This window comes from Ixodes scapularis, unplaced genomic scaffold (assembly GCF_016920785.2).
Source record: "Ixodes scapularis isolate PalLabHiFi unplaced genomic scaffold, ASM1692078v2 PGA_scaffold10__122_contigs__length_95168666, whole genome shotgun sequence".
Taxonomy (NCBI): domain Eukaryota; kingdom Metazoa; phylum Arthropoda; class Arachnida; order Ixodida; family Ixodidae; genus Ixodes; species Ixodes scapularis.
Genome location: NW_024609836.1, coordinates 83,466,471 through 83,490,628, shown reverse-complemented (window position 1 = coordinate 83,490,628; position 24,158 = coordinate 83,466,471). Strand labels below are relative to the sequence as shown.

General features: G+C 51.9%; 1 protein-coding gene across 1 annotated transcript; it reads right to left on the bottom strand.

Annotated features, from left to right (window-relative positions):
- Nucleotides 1–21,186: 21,186 nt before the first annotated feature.
- LOC120839305 (sulfotransferase ssu-1-like) lies at nucleotides 21,187–22,202 on the bottom strand. Its single transcript, XM_040209566.3, has one exon. It carries the CDS (start codon nucleotides 22,200–22,202, stop codon nucleotides 21,240–21,242), a length of 963 nt encoding a protein of 320 aa, XP_040065500.1. The 3' UTR covers nucleotides 21,187–21,239.
- Between the last annotated feature and the right edge of the window lie 1,956 nt (nucleotides 22,203–24,158).

Here is a 24,158-nt window from a genome sequence, read left to right as displayed (position 1 = left end):
TCCGGTACACCAAAGAGCTCGTATCGTCTTCATCGGTGCAGAATGTGGACGCTAAGTCTCCGCATGCCGAGCGACCACAGCGTACACAGGGAGAACCTTCATCCTCCACTTCGAAGAAATATTACCGCTGCGGGTCGTGGAGGCATCTTGCAAATTCCGCTACATGCAAAGCAAGAGGGAAAAGTGTGCTGGATGTGGGAAAGTCGGACATTTTCGTGCTGTCTGCAAGAGTAGCGCCAGTCACACTGGCAAAAGGGGTACTGTCAGAGAAGTTGCGTGCTGGAATGGCTCTGACGAGGACGTTCTTAGTATTCTTCACGTGCACGATAAACCGAAGAGCGGTATCTATATTCCAGTTCAAGTCGAAGGAACACCCCTATCATTCTTGGTTGACACAGGGTCAGCAGTTTCCATAATATCGGAAGATACGTACAAGAGAAACTTCAGTTCTGCTTACCAGCTGCAAGGGACGTCCGCAAGTTTGTTCGATTTTTCGCGGCAGAAGATCGCCGTAGCAGGCTGCTTTGTTGCTGCTGTCGGTTACAAAGAGCGCAAGGCATCTGTACGCTTCTACGTTGTCCCGAACGGTACGGACATACTCGAAATCGACGCCATCGCTTGTCTATCCTTTGAGATCAGCGGTAGCGCGTTGAAATGTTTCAACACCACGTGCGTACCATCTGGACTCCCTCGAAATTTGGTAGATGACTTCGCGCACCTTTTTGACGGCATCCTCGGTACCGCGAAGGGGTTCGCTCACAAGGTGAAGACGCGTCAAGGAGTTCAGCTCGTCTCTGCCAAGCTGCGAAGAGTTCCTTTTTCTGCCAGGGACGAGGTCTCCAAACAGCTTTAGTGACTTCTACAGGCCGGTGTCATTGAGAGAATCGATGCGTTGACTTATAAGTACTTCCCACGCCTGGATCTATCGAGCGCGTGCCATCAGGTACTTTTGTGCCCGGAAAGCCGAGACATGACGGCGTTCATAACCCACGATAGACTTTCAGGTTCACCAGGTTTCGTTTTGGGTTGGAATCGGCTTCTGCTGCGTTCCAGAAAATGAAGACTACAATACTGAAGGGATGTCAACAAGTACAATGCTACTTGGATGACATTGTTGTTTTTGGAACTACCGAAGAGGAACACCTCAAGAATCTGCATGAAGTTCTCCGTCGCATCAGCGAAACGGGCTTGAAGCTGAACGACAAGTGCATCTTTAATGTTCGGGAACTGCCATTCTTGTGGCATGTTGTCAGCGAGCGGGGAGTGTCAACCATGCAAAGCCATGTTGACGCGAATGTCAAGGCTCAAGCACCTACAGACGTCACCATGCTACGTTCGTTTCTGGGCATGGTCGGCTACTACGCCAAGTTCATCCCTTGGTATGCAGAGCTGGCAGAACCACTACGTGAGCTACTACGCAAGGGTGAACCTTTCCGCTGGACGGCTGCTCGGGAAGACAGTTTTCAGAGACTGAAGTCCCTACTTTCCTGTCAGCCTCTCCAAATGTTCGACCCTAAGCTGCCCGTGGTCGTGACAACTGACGCCTCAGCATACGGCCTTGGAGCTGTTTTACAGTAGAATAATAATGGAGACCTTGTGACCATCTCCTTTGCTTCTCGAACCCTAATGCCACAGGAGCGGAAGTACTCCACTGGAGAGCGTGAGGCGTTGGCCTGTATGTGGGCGAGCGATTACTGGCGCGTTTTTTTGTGGGGTCGGCATTTTACGCTGCAGACCGACCATCAGTCACTGTTGAGAATATTGGGCTCGCAGGGGACTGGCCAACGACCATTCCGGATTGCAAGATGGTATGCTCGTTTGCTCGCATACAGCTTCACCATGGTTTTCGAGAAGGGAGAAGACAACTTTGTGGCAGATGCTCTTTCGCGTAAGCCGTGTTTCGATGTGTTTCGATGGAAGACACGAACGAGCCAGTTCATAGAAGAATAAGAACACGTTTGTTTATTCAGTTATCGTATTTGTATAGGGTGTTATCGAAAGAATTACCTTCTTTCCATAACGAAAGTAAAGAAGAGGGAAAGAATGAAGTTGCTACAGAGCGTGCGTCACGATAACAGAGTGTGAGCTCCGATAATAAGTTCGGCGCGTGCCCGTGACATAGCAAACACGATACATCTTCCTTTTTTTAAAGAAATGAAAAACAAAAGAAAGTACAGCATGTCGACAGCGTAGTAGCTCAACACTCGGTGCGGGAACACTTGTCATGAGCCTTGAACAAAGTTCTCGCCATAGCCGAGCCGTTCTGGAGGTCTTCTGTTGCGTGTGGACTTTCTCAGCACTGGTGCTGTCGTGGCCACGCTGCCTGAGGGTCGTTGAAGTTGTTCCGGTGTCTCGTCGTTTGAGTTTTCTTCATCCGACGAGCATTCTTCGGAACGGTTGAACTGTTCTTTCGTTGCTAGCAGATGTTGGCGATTACGTCGTAGAACGTTGCCATTTTCTGTGGCGACCTGATAAGACCTGGGCCGCGTCCTGTTGATTACCTTCGGCTTCATTGCCCATATGTCGGCCTTGATGCGGACCACTTGTCCTTCTTGAAATGCTGGAAGATGACTCCTCTTCGGCTGTGTCTGATGATGCTTTTCTATCACATGTGCGTGGTGTTTCGTTGAAGTCTGGTATTGGCGTCCGCAGTTGTCGATCTTGAAGCAGCTCTCCTGGGGACCTGCCGTCTTCCAAAGGACTGGACCTGTAACTGAGCAGTCCAAGCTAGAAATCGTTTTTTCCTTCGGTCGTTTGCTTAAGAATTCTTTTAACCACCTGCACCCCCTTTTCCGCTAGACCGTTCGAGCGAGGAAACCTAGGGCTGGAAATGGTGTGTTTAAAATCGTAGTTCTTTGCAAAGCTGGCAAATTCTCGGCTCGTGAACTGCGGCCCCCCATCGGTACACACTTCTATTGGGATGCCATACCTTGCGAACATCGCACTTAGTTTATCAATGACTGTAGCGGATGATGTGTCGCGCAGCAATTCTACTTCTGGGAAGTTTGATAATGCGTTGTACGCGCACAGGTAAGACCTCCTGGCATACTCAAAAATGTCGACACCGACTCTGTACCTTGCGTACTCAGGAACAGGACGTATCATGAAAGGCTCACTAGGTTGCTTGTAAGCGTACTTTCTACAAACTTCGCACTTGCTCACTAGGTCGTCAATGTCTGCATTAAGACCAGGCCAAAAGACGACACGGCGTGCTCGTGATTGGCACTTGTTCAGTCCCATGTGCCCATCATGTATTCTGCGCAGTATCTCAGGACGCATGCTTGTTGGTATACAACCTTGCAACCTTTAAACAACACATTGTTCACCACTGATAATTCCTGTGAGAAGGGCCTAAGCTGTCCCTCTACCGGACGGTTGGCTTTTAGACATTCCATGACGCTCTTCAAATAACTGTCGTTATTCGTTTCTTGCGATAACCGTACCCGAGTCGCTTCACTGACGAGTGAGCACGCAACCCTCATGGCATGTACTTCCACGTCCTCGTTGGTTTCGTCCTTGTGTGGACTGCTGACTGGAGCTCGTGACAGCATGTCCGCCAGCACCAGCTGTTTTCCTGGAATAAACTGGAGCCGGAAATCGTATTTCAGGAAACGAAGGAAAAACCGCTGCAGTCGCGGCGGCATGTCACCAATTGCCTTTTGCGAGATTGCTATCAGCGGGCGGTGATCGGTTTCGAGAATCACCTTTCGCCCGTACACGAAGTGATGAAATTTTTCGCATCCATATACAACCGCCATTGCTTCTTTTTCAATCTGCGAGTATCTTCTCTGTGTGTCTGTTAGTACACGTGAGGCATAAGCAACTGGTTTCCATGCTTCCCCGTGGCGCTGCATAAGCGCTGACCCCATGCCATTTTGAGAAGCATCCGATGTTACCTTGGTGTCTCTTTTGGGGTCGAAAATGGCCAACACAGGCTTCATGCTCAGGCACTTGCAAAGCTCGTTCCATCCCTTTCCATGATTTTAGCTCCATTCGAACATCGAGTCTTTCTTTATTATCTGGCGCATCAGTTGTGTTTTTTCAGCAAGCGCTGGCAGAAACTTCCCGAAGTAATTCACAACGGAAAGGAAATTTTTGTCACCCCTATTTCGCACTTCGCGGCGTTGAATGTGAGACCTGCATTGCGTGCTGCTTCCAGGACAGCCCTTAGTCTTTCACCGTGCTCTCTCTTGCGGCAGCCCATATCAAAATGTCATCGACATAAACGCGTACCCCGCTATCGTGTCAGATATCTGACTCGTTGCCTTTTGGAAAACTTCCGAGGCCGACGCTATCCCGAACGGCAGTCTCAGAAATCGATAACGGCCGAAGGGAGTCGTGAATGTGCAAATTCTGGACGTCTCGTCGTCCAGAGGTATTTGGTGGAAACCCGAGTTAGCGTCTAAACGGGAGAAAAATACTGCTCCCGCGATTTCCGCCTCGATGTCTTCTCGTCGCGGCATCTCGTAGTGTTCGCGCTTCAAGCATTCATTGATTTTCCTCGGGTCCATGCACTCTTAGTTCTCCGTTTGTTTGTTTTTTTTTGTTTGTTTTTTTCATTGCAATCACTAAGGGACTCACCCAGTCCGTCGGTTCCTCTGCTTTGACAATGATGCTGCCTTCAGCATCCGGTCGAGTTCTCTTCGGGGTGGCTCTTGCAAGGCGAGAGGCACACGTCGGGTCATCTGAACGACGGGAACAGCGTCCTCCCGCAGTACCATCTTGTATGACCGTTGAAGGCACCCAGTGCCGGTGAATACTTGATGGAACTCTTTCACCACTTGATCGCTGCTAATTGCCGTCACGGCGTTGACCGACCTTCTAAACAGCCCCAGCAGTTCACTGGCGTGAAGCCCTAGTATGGCTTGGTGTCCCTTTTTTACCACAAAAAAAGTCAATGTCAGCTGGTCTGTTGCATATGGTGGTTTTCGTTTTCACCACTTCAAGGTGCTTGATGACCCCTCCGTCGTAGGAACGTAGCACGGAGTTGCCGGCCTTCAATTGCATCCTTTGTTGCAATCTTCGGAACATGGTATGGCAGAAGATTGGCTTGAGCGCCTGTGTCGACCTTGAGTTCGAGCACCTTGTTCGCCACTTGTGCTTGGACCACCCAGTCGCGTTGTCGCATGACACTGTCGACCGAGACGTCGAGGATGTCGAAGTCTTCTTCGTTGCTTTTGATTTCGGAGACTTGCTTGTTGTTGCAGCGTACAGCGAAATGGTTTTTTCCTCCGCATCGCCGACAGGTGCGTCCGAACGCTGGGCAGTTCTGTGGGCCGTGTCTTGGCCCACACTTTCGGCACTTGAACCCTCCCGGTGACTCGTCGTTGCTCGACCACGTCCTTGCAAAGTCGACGTGTCGCTCTTGCGCTCTGCCGTAATTCTGTGCTGCATGCGGTTCGATGCTCGGTGTAGCCTTCACTGTGCTAACTTGTCCGTTCGCGTGCCCAAAGCTCGTTTTGAGCGTCCAATAACTCGGCCGCCTTGCACACTTGTTCCGCTCTCGCCAACGTCAGCTTGTAGTCGCGCAGCAGTTTTTCGCGGACTTTATCGTTGTTTGTTCCAAAAATAATTTGGTCACGTACCATAGAGTCCGTCATAGTGCTGAAGTTGCATGACTGTGCCAGCTTCCTTAGATCTCTGATGAACTGTCCTGACGGCTCACCTTGGGCTTGCACACGTTGGCGAAACAGGTAGCGTTCGTGCACTTCGTTCAACTGCGCTGCGCAGTACTTGTCGAACTTTTTGATGATGGTCGCATAATCCTGCTGGCTCTCACCTTCACTGAATGTGAAGTTATTGTAGACTTCCAAGGCGTCGTCGCCAGCTACACGTAGTAGCAGTGCGGTCTGCGTGGGTCCTGGTAATGGCCTTCCACCTGGAGCTGACGCAGTCACAAATAGTTCAAACTTCTGTTTAAAGAGGCGCCAGTTTTTTCCGATATCACCACTCAGCCGCAGGTGCTCCGGTGGCTGCAAAAATTTCATGCCGGTTCTCCTGGGGCGCCAGCCGGTGATTAGTGGCAGGGCCCGTGCGTGTCCACTCCTGACACCATGTTTCGATGTGTTTCAATGGAATACACGAACGAACCAGTTCCGAGAAGAATAAGAACACGTTTGTTTATTCAGTTATCGTATTTGTAGGGTATTATGGAACGAAGGTAAAGAAGAGGGAAAGGATGAAGTTGCTACAGAGCGTGCGTCACGATAACTGAGTGTGAACCCTGATAATAAGTTCGGCGCGTGCCCGTGACATAGCAAACACAATACATGCCTCTTGATGCGCCCAGGGAGACCCAGGAAGACGAGCTTGTCTGTGCCGCTTTGTGTGTATCGCAGCAAGAGTAAGTCGAAGAGACTCGGCAGGACAACCGTCTGCAACAGATGATTGCTTTGACAACCGCCATCTGGCCACCAAGAAAGGCGCTGCACCCTGACCTGGCACTCTTTCACCAAGTAAAATAAGAACTTTCTATGAGCGGAGACCTGCTGTTTCGGGGGGATCGGGTTGTTGTTCGTACCGCTCTTACTGCGAAGATTGTGGAACTAGCACACGAAGCTCACCCTGGAATAACAAGAACAAAGCAGCGGGCTCGTGACACGAATTGGTGGCCTGGAATGGACAAACAGATTGAAACTGCTGTTAGGTCCTGCGGTGTTTGTCAAGCGGTTGACAAGTTTGCAAAACCCGTGGTACCTCCTCTACATTCAATTGCATTTTCGTCTGCTCCCTGAGAAAAAGTGGGACTAGACATTGTAGGGCCCTTTTCCAATGCTCCAAGCGACTGACGGTATACGCTGTAACACTAATAGATTATTTCAGCAAGTGGCACGAAGTGTTTCTGACGGCACTAGTGACGTCAAGAAAGATCATTTCGTTTTTATGGGTGGTCTTTAGCCGGGAAGGCTACCCTACTGAGCTTGTGAGAGATCATGGCCCTCAGTTCGTTTCTGCTGAGTTTGAATCATTTTTGACTGAACGAGAGCGCGACACACCTTCTCTTCGGTGTACCATCCCCAGGGTAATGAACAGATCGAACGTTTCAACCGTGTGTTTAAAGACTTTGTGCAAGTCAGTGTCCAGGAGCAGCGTCCCCTAAAGGAAGCGGTGGTGGAGTATTTAGGAGTCTACCGTTGCACTCCTCATGCAGCCACAAGCGAGAAGTCAGCGTTCCTCTTGCATGGACGCCATCCAAGGACGAGGCTGGACATCGTGGGGGGCCCGTCCAAGGATTTCTTCGATGAACCAACTAAGAGTCTGGGAGAGCTGCGACAACGAGTGACTCAGTACCAGCATAAGTTCAAGAAGTATACGGATGCTCGCCGCAGCGTGACACATGCATGTCACGCTGCGGTCAAATGCTCAAATTCGTATATAATCACGTTCCATACCACACATTCTCTTTCTGACATGGATGAAAACGAACGAAAGGCTCGGCATGCTGCGGCTCACCATCTACGCAGACAAGCATCACCAGTGCTTCGCCCCAATCAACATCATTCACCACAGTTCAGTTCATAATGCGTTTATTGGCCATAATCTAGGGGGAAAAGAGAGGGAGGGCGTCGGTAACTACGCGGTCTGGACGCTGGCACGAATTAAAAGAGAAGGGATTAGATGAAGATGTCCAACTTGGCGTCATAGATAAAATCTAGGAGGCCTGGAGATGCGGTTGTTGTTGTTGTTTTTTTTGCCCTACACGAGCACAGGAGCACGTGCTCACGTGCTCGTGAGCACGTGAGCTCACGAGCAGGAGCACGTGCACCCGACGGCGGACGGACATACGGACATGGCTAGCCCCTAAAGGTGCATCCATAGAGTTATTATAATGTACGCTAGAGGTTCACGTGGCGCTAGTGTGCTGACGCAAATTGAAGCAGACAGCAACCAGTCGAAAATGGACTTCCGGTAATGCATTTCTATGGGAAAATCTGAGCGCATTTTCTTTCTGCGATCGATCATAAGAGCAAATATCCCAAATAATTCGTACGTGCTAGGTAGCTTAGAACATTTCTCAGTCAGGCCGACGAAAGAATTGGTCAGTTACGGCGTTTTTCTTTAGAATTCGTCGCATTAAAAACGGTGCTAAAACGGCTTCGTACGTGTATTTATGTGCACTGTCGGACACTGTTAGCGCGAACGCGGCGGACATCTGGAAAATCAAGAGCGGCGGCAAGAACTACGCAGTAACACTGGATGAGTAACTCGCAGTGCATGTACGATCAAAATAAATTGAAGGCCAAGTAATCTATTCCGATTTTAAATAAGTAAGTACCGCTTTATTCTTTCTGCCCTGAGCGAAGCTGCTTGTTCTACGTTCAAAATATCACCTGCGCGCTCGATAGCTTTGGGAACTAGTGCGCGATAAAAGCTGCCCGGCAGAGAAAACAATACGAAGAGACACCTTTCATAACCCACGGACTTTATTCTCTAAGTTTTGAAGGTTTTTATCCCCTCATGCACGACGGGATCATTTTCATATAGTGACTGACTGGCATATTATAAATATACAAGCGTCACCGGAATGCTGGCGATCCTTCAACACACTCTATGTTCGTTTCGAATGTAATTTTGCTTTGAATCGTCGCTTGTTTTTACACACCTGCTGCGGAACACACGTTTGGAACTGAAATGTAGCGAAGTTAAGTATCGTTCACTAATGAAGAAAAATGCGCTAACTAAAGCAATTACACTTTTACAGTGTTAATCAAGGTACATGCTATTCGGTACGACCCAAATAACCAAAGTATTCCGTGTTATTTTCCGGCGAAGAGACAAAATGCACGCGCGTTTTCCCATAGGAATGCACAGGAGCACCGCAAAAGTAGACTGGTTGCTGTCTGCTTCAATTTGCGTCACGGAAGTCGCTAGACACTAGCGCCAGTTGAACCTCTAGCGTACATTATAATAACTCTATGGGTGCATCCACACGACGGACCAAATTGCTCTTTTGGTCCGCGGGCCGCGCATCACGTGATCTTATGTCACCGTTCTTTGAGGTCCGCCGGCGGTCCGCGGCCCGCGCTTCTGAGAAATGCCAAGCGACTTTCTCGCCCGGACCATAGCGGCGGACCGCGGCGTTTTTAGTATAATTGAAGCGCTAAGTCTGGCAACAAGCTGACTTTTGTTGTTTGGATTGGAATCCAAAGCCAAAGTCGTTCTCTTTTGGCGCCAACTGTTGAAGACGAAGAAGACGAACCTTTTGTTGTGTGACGATGCAACTTTTTACTTCATCGCGCTCATGGAGCAATTCCCCGCTCTGTGGGACAATAGTCGCGACGACTACTCAAATAATCACCTAAAGATGTCCCCATGGCTTTATCGGTTCACTTTAGTCCTCCTCGTCCTCAATAGTAAACGCCAGGACCACCGCGGCCAAACGTCTTTTTCGTTCAATCTCCATCTTGGCTCCTTACAAATAGCCTCTAAGCAGCTCGCTGCATGCGTTTGGCAGAGCTGTGAGGTCGAGGGTTAGACCGGCCCGTTCGCATTGTCGTCTGCTCTTTTGGTCCGCCGTGTGGATGCTCATTGCAGCCGGGCGGCCCGCGCATCACGTGATCAATCGGTCCGCGGCCCGAGATGTACCCGCGGACGAGATGTACCCTGGCTACAAGTTTCAGTGACGTGTGCAGTTCCGGACGACGTGTGGGAGAGATGCCATATAAATGACTGTTCAAATAAAATTTAGTAGCTGCGTTTTGAGACGTTTTGTGTGTTGTCCCCTTTTTCGCCCGTCGTCTCCGGTTTTCAAAAATGTGTAACATCAACCAGCTCGCCTGCCTACTTACTTTATCTTCAAAGCGTAGAACAGGAAGCGGCTCGGTCGTCATACGACCAAGCACGAAGCCATCTCCTCAAGGTGTCTGGACCACATCCCATGGTTCTCAACGCCATCAGCGACCCCATCATCAACCGCATCTCCGCCTTCTATGGTCGCGCAACCACAATCACCTCCTGCGACATTGTTTTAGACCGCGTTGCCGGCATCTCCATCGACCTCGCCAGCACCGGGATGTCCCCTCATCAGTTCGCCCAGTTCAGTGGCCATGGAACCCAGACGGTCTGCCAGACAGACCTCCAGACCACAAAGATTGCGCGATTTTATGTTAGTGTTCTTGTTTCTAATGTTGTACGTAGCATTTTCTTTTTATTCTTGAAGGGGGAACTGTTGTGGCGGCGCTACAGTCGCATTTGTAGTCTGAAGAAGAAGAGGATCGAATAAAAAGGTTGTTCTTCACCGGTACTGGAGTAGGGCGGTCGACTTCAGCTGCACGGCAGCATACAACAGTGTCCAAGCGATGGCGACCGCCCAATGTTGCTTGCTTGATGGATCTAAAGCGTCTATTGAGCCTGCTTTGCACTAAGCACGAAAATGGCGGCGTACACAAAAGACGAAAAAATATCGGGAATGAAGTGTCAATACTATAAGTTAGCTTATTCAGTGGTTCGAATTGGGCGGTAAAAAAAAATGTTTTATTCACATTTTCAGAAAATAGATTTTAACTTTGGAATTAATATGCGTCGAGTTCCAAAGCTTTGGCTTCTTGTCTAAAGTGCTGACCTAATCAGACGGTGTCTGAGCGCTCGGAGGTGATTCGTTAATTTTTGTAGTGCAGAAAAGTTACGGCCCGATTTTCTCGACTCCAGGGCCCGTTTGGTAACAAGTTAACCACATTTCCCTACTGGTGCGTACAAGTAAAGTCTATCTATCCTGGAAAAAGTGGCGTCATTCATTGTTGTGGAAATGCTCGGGACACGTGCCGCGCGCCACTTCTGCTAAGAACATGGCGTCTGAAATCTAGCTTAGTTAGCTCAGTGCGGCTACGTTTGCTGCGCTGTGCCGCCATGATCTTCCCATGGGCTGCAAGTTGCACGTGCCTCGTGCATCGACGCACTTTGCGCTACTTTTGAAACATGAAGGGGTTTTACGCAGTGTTGGACAAAATACTCGATAAAAGTATTTAAGTTATGTTACTAAATACCTGCGCCATAAAGTATTTAAAATACTACTCAAGTTACTTTCACTGTGAAGTATCTTGAGTAGAGTACAAATACTTAGAAATGTATTTCAATTCCATTTGCGGATACTTCCGCATTGCGTAGTTTTCACCGACGTCGGACACAAATACAATTATACGGCTGCGCAAACCTGGCTTATCCGAAAGCTTTATTAACACGCAACAACACAAAATTGGGGGGGGGGGGGGGGGGGGGGGGGAAGTATCGTAGGGCTTTTTTATGCAGTCCAACTATAAGGAGCAGGATATTGTAACGAATGACAAATGATTAGGCGGCGAATAACTGAAGAAACTGAACGTTTAATGGGGCAAACTTGTACCCAAAACGAAATAGAGCAAGGCTAGCGTCGCAGGCGTCGATGTTGGCGAAACACCAGGATCGAGCGCTGGAACGATACTCGAGAGTGACTCCGGACCGCTACTCGGAGCACCTTTTGTACCCGCGTGGGCTTCTGGAACATTCGGCTTAGAATGTTCGGCTCGTAGAACAATTGTAACTTAACCAGACGACAAGGTTTTCGAAGTAACGAGAATGTCAAGTTGAAAGAATAAATAAAAGAGGAGTCCGCTCCCTGGGAATCAAACCCGGAGCCTCCGCGCGAGAGCCAAGTGCGGCCACGCGTTTGCTCGGCAACGAGCGTGTCAACATCACTGATACATGTTACAAAACATTTCTGGGACAAAAAGAAGGGGAGGAGATTAGACCGTGGCACCCCAAGTGGTTAACTTCAGAACTACACGGATGGGGACAACGAATTCAATGACTCAGCGCTCGGCTGACATCATCGAACGCGACGTCAGCCTTCGGCTGGATACGGAGTTCGTGTTCTCCGGTGAGTGGGAGGAGAGTCTTTTTTGTCACCACTCCGGCTTGCATGAAAAATGCAGCATGCAAGGTGCCCAGCTCAGTACAAAAGCCCAAGTGGATCAAGCTAGCATCCTGTGACGACTGCTTTCGGGAGAGATCCGGCACTTAACGCCACTTCGTTTATGGTTAGTATTTTTACATTACACTGTGCCCCGCGCTCTATTAATGAAGATGACATGAACATGCACACAAGGCCTGTGGCCATGTGCAAAGACCTTGTGTTAGGTATACACCAAGGTGTGGGGGCAACAGACGCGTTAGAGCGTCATTATAAAGATGGGTTAGAGCGTCAGATGGGGAGTTCATTATAAACGAACTTGGAATATGGATATGAGTGAATGGATAGCAAAGAGAACCCACATAATAGCCACGGCAGCGGTCGCACCTTCTGCAAGTAGGCGTTGTTCAGAAAGGCACTCAACGTTTGGGGACGCATTGTTGACATTTTGAGAGGTCACCTTGCTCGTTGTCTATTTCCTGTACTGTTCGCAGCTTATCAATGTTCGCTTACAGACAGTGTTCGCGACAGCAGTAAGTGACGGACTGATCACAAGAAAATAAACAACAGAAAACTGTGACGTTTTGCCGTAGCAGGGTCAAATATACAAAAAGCAAAACAATTTTTTTGTCCACTTATCTTTTTTTTTTTAAATTATTTTCTTGACACTCAAGTCTTTATTGTTGTCGTAGGTCGTTTCCCAGTCTGCGTCGCGCCTCAGTGTGGCAATCTTTACATCCGTAAAACCACCCCTTTTGTTTGAGGATTTTTTTGGGGGGAGACTCCAGGAAACAAAAGGCGCCTTTGGGAAGGCTAGAGAAAACCTTAATTCTACGAAAATTGAGCTCAAATATGAGTCACAATCGGAAAAAAAAAACGATGTTTCACGAGCTGAATCAAAGTCACCGTAGCTAATCGGAGCTAGCAACAGGATTTGGTTGCTCGAAAGAATGTTCACGTTTGCTCGTGCCACGCCCACGCCACTTCATACCGAAAAAGTCGGAAAATGGCGGAATGTCAAAAATGTATTTCAGATAATGACTACAAGATACTCAGAAATGTAATTGAAATAGAGTATCCAATACTCTCGATCAAAAGTATTTGCAAGATACCAAGATACTTCAAAAAGTATTTGAAATACAGTATCTTGAGAAGAGTATCTGAGATAGGCACAACTCTTGTTTTACGTACAAATACCTAGTCAAGTTTGACGAGGGCTGGATGCGCGATAGCTCAGTTTTATTGTGGGGTTTCAATCCTCACCCCTGCCAGTTTCGAACTGGATGAGCATCGTACCGGCGTGCGGTCGTATATCACTACTGCGTGGTGCACGCTAAAGACCCCAGGCTAGCGGTTGTACTACAATGGCGAAATCGCTCATCTACAACTGAGAAACCAGTCGCCCGTTGAGCCACACTAAGGTCAGGCTGTATAAACATACTCACAACCCAATTTTTATTATGAGGTGGTAGCTCGTGCCACCTAATGGTTGTAGCGAATATTATTGACTTTTTTTTTTTTTTTGAAAACTTACTAAAAACGATATGTCGGGTTTAAGCGACGCAGAGAAGCATATAATTGAACGTTAAAAAAAACATTTCGTTGCTTGTGGTACAAACAATAAGTAATGTAAGAACTAGTCAACCCGTGTTTGGCAAATTATTCATTGGCTGGCTGTGTGAAGTTGTGGGGATTGTGATCCCTCAACATTCTGTCGCGTCAGCGTTTAGGCGCGCCGTGGCGGCCGCGCTGGCGTAGCGAGAGGCGGCGCTGCTTACCACTGTGAGTGGCTTCCTCCTCTCCCCCTTGGGGCGATTTCCGTAACGAACCCCCGCACAAAGGAGATCGACGTGTCGCTCCTTGATTGGCCACTTCGCCCCCGCCGTTATCTTAAAACCAGCGGACAGCAGTCTCGCTTCTCTCTTCTTCCTGGGATTCGGCGGCGGCGACAACGGGGACCCTTCCGGCGCACCGGTGAGCGTTTACCCCGTCCTTTGTACATTTGTGAACGACCGTTCGGCCGTGGGCGATCTCCACACCGACGGCGTTCACCAGCTTATAGCCGCTGTGTTGTTGTTATTTTGTTTCATTGTAAATAAACAGTTTATCACCGTTACCAACGTGACTGGTGTCTGTTCGCGCTCAACGAGCAGCATGCCACGCGAGTACGAACCCGCTTCGCGGTAGAGCGTCTCGCCGCGAACGTGGTACTCCCAAAGGCAGTGGCCCTAAGGAGAACCACAATTTGGCGCCCAACAAAAGGGCTGACGACCAGAACCCTGGTACGTCTGTGTGTGGCGAATGCTGCCGAGTGACGAGTCCTCGCGCAACCAGCGCTTACCGTGACGATGCAGACCGACTTCTCGGATTTGCTCACGGTGGCGACCGCGGCCGACGCATTCGCGCGGCCCCCACTTCAACGGGAAGCCGAAATGCCAACCCTCCAACGAGAAGCGCCCTACGGCGCACCCCTGGAGCCGAGCGTGGTTCTGACGCCATTGCGAACGGGCGCCATCGCTCCCGGATCTTCCCTGAACACGCGTGCTCCGCCGCCGGCACAAAGCGAAGCCTATCGGTCTCCCCACGGAGAAACCGCTGCGGCGCCTCATCACACCTTGCTCGAAAACGCGGCTCGTGTGATTGAGAGTCTGACAGGTGCGTTGCGAACGACAACACTCGCACCACAGGCCCAACGACCTCCGGTCCGAATTCCCGTCCCGACTTATCGGGGTTACGCAGACAAAGCGAGCGCTACGGACTTCCTTGACGATTTACGGAAGTACCAACGCGCGATGGGAATGTCCGATCGTGAAATACTTGAGCGCATTCTGCCAATCGCGCTCGTCGACGAAGCCGCCCGCTGGTTCCGACTTGTCGGTGACCAACCCGCCGGAACGCTCGATCAGTTCCGAGAGGCGTTCCGCCGCGAATTCCTTCCCGCCGACTACGAGAGAAGGATGCGGCGGGAGCGCGAACAGCGAACCCAGCATCCGGACGAGTCCCTGCTGGAGTTCGTACGAGCCATGCAAGAGCTCTTCGAGCTCGCAGAACCCTCAGCTCCCAATGCAGAGCGAGTGGAACGCGTCATACGCCAAAGCCACCCGACTTTCGCTGCGTATCTTCGAGGCAGCCGTTTCCGCGACCTGAACGAGCTCGCCTCCGAGGCCCGGCGCCTTCAGGGAGACATTCTTGCTGCCCGTGCGTACCGGCCTCCGCCTCCAGCGTCAGCGGCCCTCGAACCGCGCTGCGCGTGGAGCGGGGACACGCCATCTCGAACACCGAGGCGCTACGATTCCGCAAACTATGCGGAAGATCGGGGCCGAGACACGTACGCAATCTCAGATCGTGCGCTCGACCCGTACTCCTACGGTAGACGAACAAGTCGGCCGACGCCGCAGTTCAGAACCACCGACTCGCGCCCCAACGAGGCAGCGAGGCAGGAGCAAACGAGGCTCCCTCAAGGTCAGCGAGCCGATGCACGCTACGACAGAGCCGGCGAAAACCAAAACGCACGGCGGAACCCCCAGCGAGGCGACGACAGAAGATGTTTTCGGTGCAATCGCCCCGGTCATCTCGCTCGCCAGTGCCCGGAGCGGCCGAACACGGAATCGCACCGTGCGGGAAACGAGCAAAGCCACCGGTAAACGGCCCTTGGACGGACGGACCGGTGGCTAACAAAGAATCGGAGGGTCCCATGGCCACTCTTTTGCCGACCGCCTACAGAATAGGCTTCCCGACCGGCACGCCGGCACCGTTCATTTCTGTAACGATCGCCGGCAAGTCATTCAAGGCACTCCTCGACACCGGAGCAAGCGCTTCGATGTTCGGCGACGAAGTGTTGACTCACCTCCGACAGAATGCTGTCCGACTCCGAGAATGCAACACTGCCTTTCGCCTAGCCTGCGGAACCGCCCTTTCGGCTGGTACCGCGTGGCTGGTCGCGAGATGGGAGAATCGAGTAAGACGACAACGCTTCGTTCATCTCCCTGGCCTATCGGTGCCCATTATTTTGGGCAGAGACTTCCTTGCCAAAACAGGCATTGTAATCGACTTCAGCAGCGCAGGCTATCGGGAGGGCACGTTTGCACCCCTGAAACCCTTCTGCGAACCCCCGACCGTACCGCCAACGCCACCATTGGCGCACGCGACGAGCCGTCGAGAGGAAGCGAAGGACTCCCTAAACCGGGTCATTGACCCCAAGACACCGAGTCCAGCGCCGATGGCAGCAAGCGCCACCCCCATCGGGGAAATGACGCACCCACTGCTCACGCAATCATGCAGCGTGTCAGGGCGAGAAAAAGCCCGACTGTCGTCGTTGTTGCGCCGCTATGACGCAATGTTCACGGACCGACCTGGCTGCACAAATGAAGTGCGCCATCGCATTGACACGGGCGACGAACTGCCAAGAAGGCAGAACGCGCGGCCCGTAAGCTTGGCTAAACGAAAAGCCATCGACCGTGCCCTGAACGAAATGATCGACACCGGAGTTGTCCGGCGATCTAACAGCCCCTGGGCATTCCCCGTGGTGTTGGTCCCGAAGAAAGACGGCAGCTCACGTCTTTGCGTGGACTACCGCCGTCTCAACGACGTCACACGAAAGGACGCCTACCCGCTACCGAGCATCGACTCGATTCTGTCCAATTTGGGCAGTGCGCGGTACTTCACCACCCTGGACGCTAGCCGAGGCTACCTCCAGGTTCGGATGGAGCCAGGTGACGAGGCAAAAACAGCCTTCTGTTGTCACCGCGGGCTTTTCGAATTCACACGAATGCCCTTCGGTCTGTGCGGAGCGCCAATGACGTTCCAGCGATTGATCGACCGAGTACTGGGAGAAGCCAAATGGAAACACGCAATGGCCTATCTCGACGACATTGTCGTCTACTCCAACACCTTCGAAGATCACCTACGTCATCTCGAGGACGTACTCGACCGGCTAAAAGCCGCGGGAATGACCCTGAACCCCGAAAAGGCTCAAATAGCCGAAACCCGCATCGCCTTGCTCGGGTTCGAACTGGATCGCGGGCGCCTTGCGCCACACCCCGACAAACTACAGGCAATCCTGGAGTTTCCTGCGCCAACCGACGTGAGCTCCCTCCGTCGCTACCTGGGAATGGTGAACTTCTATCGCCAATTCATCCCAAACTGCGCGACGCTTCAAGCACCACTGACAAGCCTATTGCGAAAGTCCGTGAGTTGGAGCTGGGGTCCCGAGCAGGAAGCGGCCTTTCGCCGCACCTCCCGAGCGCTCGCGGACACAGCTGAACTCAAGCTACCCGACTTGAACAAGCCCTTTCTGATCCAAACAGATGCCAGCAATCTTGGCTTGGGCGCGGTCCTGCTCCAACAGCACGAAGGTGTACTCCGACCGGTGGCCTTCGCCAGCCGCTCGTTGACGCCAGCTGAAAGGAACTACAGCACATGCGAACAAGAGTGCTTGGCCATCGTCTTTGCACTCCGGCGTTTCGACATTTATGTCGACGGGACCACTTTCGTGATCGAAACAGATCACCAAAGCCTAATATGGCTCTCCCGACTTCGCGAACCCGCTGGTCGCTTGGCAAGATGGGCTTTGATGCTGCAAAAATACGACTACGTCGTGCGGTACCGGAAAGGCAGCACAAACGTGGTGGCGGACGCATTGTCACGAGCCCCCGTAGACTGCAAACAAATTTCCGCAAAGACCCAGGCCGAGCCAACGACATCCACATTGTCAGGCGAAGCCGTGACTCAGTCCCAAAGGGAGGCAGCAGATCTGACCACCCCGGACGAGACGATCAACCACCTAGACGCAGTGAGCGCCGTGGGAATCGTGTTCAGCAAAGAAGAGCTTCTGAAAGCCCAGCAGAATGATCCGTTTTGTCGAAAGGTGATCGACGGACTCGCAGAAGAGTCGGACGCCGTGGAGGCGGGCGGTGCGACCGCCGGGCGCAACACTACTGGTATTGTAGTAGGCGCCGAGTGCCGGGACGTATCTGGTATTGGTGCGGGCACGGAGGATTCATATCTGCTGAGCAATGACGGGCTCTTGCTGAGGTACATACCCTCCGAGAACGACTCCGACGAGGCGTTCAAGGTAGTGGTACCCCGCAGTCTGAGAAACGCAGTTTTGCGCTACTATCACGACTCGCACTTGGCCGGACACGCGAGCGGCTCCAAGACTTACACAAAGTTGTGTCGCATCGCCACCTGGCCGGGCATGAAACGGGACGTTTTCCGTTATGCCCGCACCTGCCACTCTTGCCAAAGCTTCAAACCAAGAGGCGGCAAACCCCCGGGCCTAATGCAACCGATTCCGAGCCAGCAATCATGGTCTCTGGCAGCCTGCGACGTGGTCGGCCCCCTACCGAGGAGCCCTAAAGGACACCAGTATCTACTGGTTGTAACTGACCACTTCAGCAAATGGACGGAACTTTTTCCGCTCCGTAAGCTGACAGCCCGAGCGATCACGGAGAAGCTCATGGAGGTTTTCACCCGTTTTGGGTTCCCGGAAGCTCTTTTGACTGATCGAGCGAGCTACTTCGTCGGGAAGGTATTCGTGGACGCGTGCAAGGCCCTTGGCATAAAGCACAGAACAACCACGCCGTACCACCCGCAGTCGAACATCACGGAGCGATGTAACAGAAACATCAAACCAATGCTGGCCGCCTTCGCGGAAAGGCACCGTGACTGGGACACATATATCCCCGAGATCGGGTTCGCACTTCGGACCACTCTCAACCGTTCGACGGGCTTCACCCCCGCTTTCCTCACATTCGGGAGAGAGCTTCCGAACCCCATGGACCGTGTCCTAGGGGCGAGAGCCGGGGTGGACAACGCGCAGCCGACGCAAACGGACCACGCGCGGCAGCTACAAACTCGGATGACGGAAGCCTTCTCAGAGGCGCGTCGCAATCTCGGGGTAGCGCGAGCGAAACAAAAAGCTCAGTACGACCGCTCGCATCGAGATCTCCGCTACAAAGTGGGCGATCTCGTCCTCAGACGCAACCATGTTCTGAGTGATGCCAGCAAAGGCTTCTCGGCCGCTTTGGCTCCGAAGTGGTGTGGCCCGTACCGAGTGCAGGAACTTCTCTCCCCACTCGTGTACAAGCTGACAAACTTGCAATCAAGAAAAGTCGGTGGGCCGGTGCATGTGTGCGACCTGAAACCCTACCATGAGAGGGAAAACGGGGCCAACGAGCAAACTCAGCCCCCGCAAAAACATGCACCCGCAGTGCGAGATAACGCCGACGATGAACAACAGGCGTCTCGCTACAATCTGCGTAGACGGAGGAACTATTATCCGAAGTTTTCGTAGAGGCAGCCCCATTAAGTGGCGAAATGTCATATTAAGGGAAGTGCAAAGCACAATACACCTACTGCCTTCGCGAACGCGCCAGACACCATTGTTTACTGGCAAGCAGTGACCTACATACGTCACCTCAGCGTTCGCTCCCGGATGAACCCGCAGGGGAATCCCCCAAACACGGCTTCCGAGGGAAAGGGTACGCGTAACTGCCATTGGTCAGTTATTGCCACCTACGCTCACGTGTGGCACTTGTCAACGCAAGAGCGCGGTGCGAGCGTCGTCACAAGCGGTCGGAGACCAAGTGGTCATTCTACCGCAGTACGTTCCGCACCTACGAAGAGGACATCCAGCCTTTGCTTCGCGTCGTTCTGGAGCTGCTGTCTCCTGGCTACGGCAGTTCAGCGGTGTCCAGGGTCCAGAGCTGCGCGTGATTCGTCAGGTGGCCCCGCTACCCCAGCCGGCCGCGGGCCAAACCAGCAACCCGTCGTTTTCGTGGGCCGTCGGGATCGACATCCGGTCAGGGACAGCCGGCTCATTATCTTCGGGACCCGCGCCGCGGTCGGAAAGCTCGCCGACCAGGGACCAGCTGTTCCCGTTCGTCCCGTAACAAGTCCCAAGGGCCCGGGACCTGGCGCAGTTCGCCCAGCAGGGTTCGTAGGGCACGCACTACATCGGCAGCTGAGGGACAACCCACCGGGACCTGGCCGCCCGGAACGTGCTCGTCGACGAACACGGTTGCTACAAGGTCGCCGACTTCGGCCTCTCCAGGAGCATTACGGACTCCGAGTCGGACGTCAACCACTAAAGGTCCGAGGGCGCCCTTCAAGTCCGACGTCTGAGCGTTAACGGACTGCTGTCGTGGGACATTCGTCACCTTGGGCTCGACGCCCTACCCCGGCTTGTGCGCTCAGGAGGTGATCCGCTACGTGCGCGGCGGTCACGTGTTGACGCAGCCGACCGACTACCGCTGGGAGCTGTACCGCTGGTGAGGGACCGCTGGACGAAGTTTTGGACCATGAACGTATAACCGGGCTGTTTCCCGTGTAGTTGCAGCAGCTGGCGGCCTTCTTTTTTCTTTTTTTTTTATTATTTTAGTCTTTTGTGTTTGTGTTTGTGTTGGTCCACCCGTTTGCGGGTGACTATTGTATTGGCTAAGGAGGGGGGAGTGTGGGGATTGTGATCCCTCAACATTCTGTCGCGTCAGCGTTTTGGCACGCCGTGGCGGCCGCGCCGACGTAGCGAGAGGTGGCGCTGCTTACCACTGTGAGTGGCTTCCTCCTCTCCCCCTTGGGGCGATTTCCGTGACGAACCCCCGCACAAAGGAGATCGACGTGTCGCTCCTTGATTGGCCACTTCGCCCCCGCCGTTATCTTAAAACCAGCGGACAGCAGTCTCGCTGGTCTCTTCTTCCTGGGATTCGGCGGCGGCGACAACGGGGACCCTTCCGGCGCACCGGTGAGCGTTTACCCCGTACTTTGTACCTTTGTGAACGACCGTTCGGCCGTGGGCGATCTCCACACCGACGGCGTTCACCAGCTTATAGCCGCTGTGTTGTTGTTATTTGTTTCATTGTAAATAAACAGTTTATCACCGTTACCAACGTGACTGGTGTCTGTTTGCGCTCAATGAGCAGCATGCCACGCGAGTACGAACCCGCTTCGCGGTAGAGCGTCTCGCCGCGAACGTGGTACTCCCAAAGGCAGCGGCCCTAAGGAGACCCGCAAAGTCAAGGATGAATGAATTGAATTGTAGGCGCATATGTGTGTGTGTGTGCTTTTTTATTAATAACAGTCGCAAAACAAGAAATTCTTATACACGCTTACGTGTCTCCGCACCGCGATGTGCTCAATACATCAATCAGGCTTTAATCAAGTTAGTCAAATATAATAAGGGCGATCGGAATTTATCAAATGGACATAAAAGCAAAAAAGTGTGGACACTATATACTTTCCTTTTTTGCTGACAATCTTGCACCACAAACGACAGGTATTCCAATGTAATCCCACTATATATAGAGATGCTTCACAGAACGCAGCCAACGCAGAAGCTTTACGCGCAAGCTCACTCCTCTTAGTTCAGTCTTGGAAGGTCGTACTCTTTCCACAACTCCATCACATCACTGCCTGCCGTTTTGGTCGCAACGCGCTGCTTCATTCTTTCAATCTGTTCTCGCGAAAAATGGTTCCTCCAGTCTCCAACTACGCCCTTACGAACGAAATCTCCAGTCATCGGCTTCTTCACTGCCGCTTCCAACGACTCCTTGGTGACTTGCAGCGATCCGTCAGCTCCCGCAGCCAGCGGGATATGAGTCACCGCTGACTTCCACGCGTCATTAAATGCCTCCTTCATATTCGACACGCTGGACACCTCCACGATGCGCTTAAGCAGCGCTGGGTCACTTCGCAAGCTCTCGCCGTACTCCTTACCCAGGAAGTCACCCATCTTCAGCACCCAGGACGCCGTGTCCTTTTTGAGGTCTTCGTAAGTCAAGAAGAAGACGTTGGGGTCGTTGCGATGTTCGTACCAGGACAACAGATGGTCAAAGTAGTCGCCGAACTCCCCTTTTCCTTCCACGAACAAATCGAAAAACTGGTCGAAGGTACCGTCCTTGAAGAAGTAGGCGGGAAAGTTCTTCATGTGGTAGCAGTACGAGACCCAGCAGTCGTATGGGTTCCTGGTGACGTAGAAGTACTTGGCCTCTTTCGAGTAAGGTGTCTTGTCGAAAGGGAAGTGCGTCTTGATGGCGCCCGGCCTCGGCATCTCTTCGGCGCCTTGAGCTCCGGTGAGTTCCAAGAAGGGTGACTTGGCCTCGAATTCCACTGTGTCCCTCGGAGGAACGCCACCGCTAAAGATGTTGCAGAGGAGGTATTGCATCCAGGTGGTACCGCATTTAGGATAGCCTACGATAAACACGTCATCTGGCCTCGGCTTGTAGGCGAGGGCAGAGCGGATTCTGTCGTCGTTGAAGTAGTAGCTGAGGTAGAGTCCTTCGATCTCTCTATAGACCGGAGTGGACTTTCCGATCGTTTGCATCCTCCTTTTCTCAGGTCCTGACTACGGCCTGCTGGAACCAAAGAAAAAAGAAAAAGGCAGCCTATAGGTGTAGCTAACGCCATTAAATAAGCTAGGCTTGAGAGTAACTGCACATGGTTGCCAGTTGTCTGAAGCTTTCTCTGAAATCATAGGAAACGCTTTTCCGTCCACCACAAATGTTTAAACAGTTCGCGACAGAGCAAATCAATATTACATGAGCTTCTTAACACCAAATGTAATGCTGAGGAAGTCGCAGTTTTGAATTATGACGATCGGCAATTGTGTCTGCTCTGCAGGCTCTGCACAAGCACCAAAATGGCGGCGCCCGCAACAATGTCGGGGAACAGAGTGCGGACACTCTAAGCGCAGCTCATTTAGTATGTAGCTTATTAACCTGTTCGATAACCAGAAGGAAAGGACCACTCATTTAACTCTTTATTCTGATTTTTATTCGTGAAGCTATATATCCAATTATAGGCCTTTTTCGAAAGTCAATCAATCAACGTTGCCGGTCGGCATTTCTTAGGCACGAAGCGTGATTGAATCCGAGTCCTTGCCGATCGCTGACGCAGCACTCGTGCCCAATCTAGAGTCACTGTATGGGTTTCCAGAGTAACGCATTCCTTTTCTTTTTGCGTTTTGCCGACAACATACTCACTCTAGCCGATCATGTTTTGGCCTGGTGAGCATCATTGGACGGTAGCGATAACGTGACAGAAGCACAGCTAGACTCACCTCTATCAGCGCTTCAAGCGGCTCTAATCGCCACTATCTTGGGTTCAGCAAACAGCTGCACACACGCACGCTCTGCTTGCTGCAGCTCATCGAACGCGCGTTTACGCGCCGTCTTTTCTACGCGGTTACCGACGTCAAAAGCCAGGAGGTTTTGTATACTTAGTGGCACATTGCCTGCTTGTAACGCGTTTGGGTGCCGTAGCAGGTCGGAGGATGGAAAGAGACCCTTCCGGATCCCGTTTGGAAAGAACGCAACTGCAAGACGGACGAAGAAGGCTTGGCTGGCCATTGTAAAACGGAAAGATTTCGAGCCCACTGCAACAAGCAAGCTTTGTGAAGCTAGTGCTGACTGCAGCTGGGTCATTCCGCGTATCGCGCGTTGCCTCGCAATCGAACAGGCGTCAATTGTGTTCGGTTTCGCACGAGCGACGCTCTTGCGATTTGGTAAGCGACGGGCTAAGCACCGGTGTTGGGTCAGATCTCTCGCTGTCGCATATCGCGTCGCCCAATTTTAGATGTGTAGCAAACTTAGCTAATCAATTGAAGGTCGCGTGCTTGCGGTTGTCTCTCGGAGTGACGTACCGAGCGAAAGCGGGTCCTTGTGACTCTGGGAAAAATTGCTTGCACGCAGTTTATATTCTCGCTACTTTCGTAGTTTCGTGAAATGGTTCTGAATAGCATTTAGATCGCTGTGTTTTCCGTTCAGATTGCCTCAACGTGCTGCGTCTTTTTATTACAATGACTTCAAGGCCAAGATTCCGAGACATTCGGGCTAGTTTCAAAACTTCCCACCACGCGGCGCTGAAAGACCAACCTGCAGAATATTTTTCAACCAGAAAAAAAGTTCCCCTCGCCACACTTCCCATTTCCTCCTCTCCCATAGTTAACTTGACGGCGGGGAGACTCCTTTTGTTGCTTCATCTCGGGGCCAGATAAGCCAAGCTAAGCGCATAATGGGCGATTTGCGACGGGAGGCACAGCGACCCCTTTCCTCCGGCGATACCAGAGAAGCGTCCGAAACCGAACTCTCCTTTCTGCAGCATTTCAGAGCCTAGCCTCTCGGGTTTGTCTCTGAATTTTTGTTTTGTTTTGCGATAACCATGCTTGGCTAGTCCGAGCATTTGACTGCTTCTGCCGTCCATGTAAAGTGACCCAAGGCCATGTGAGGATGGGCATAGGCCAAGAGCCATCGTCCAAAAACCCTAGAGTTCGAAGGAACTA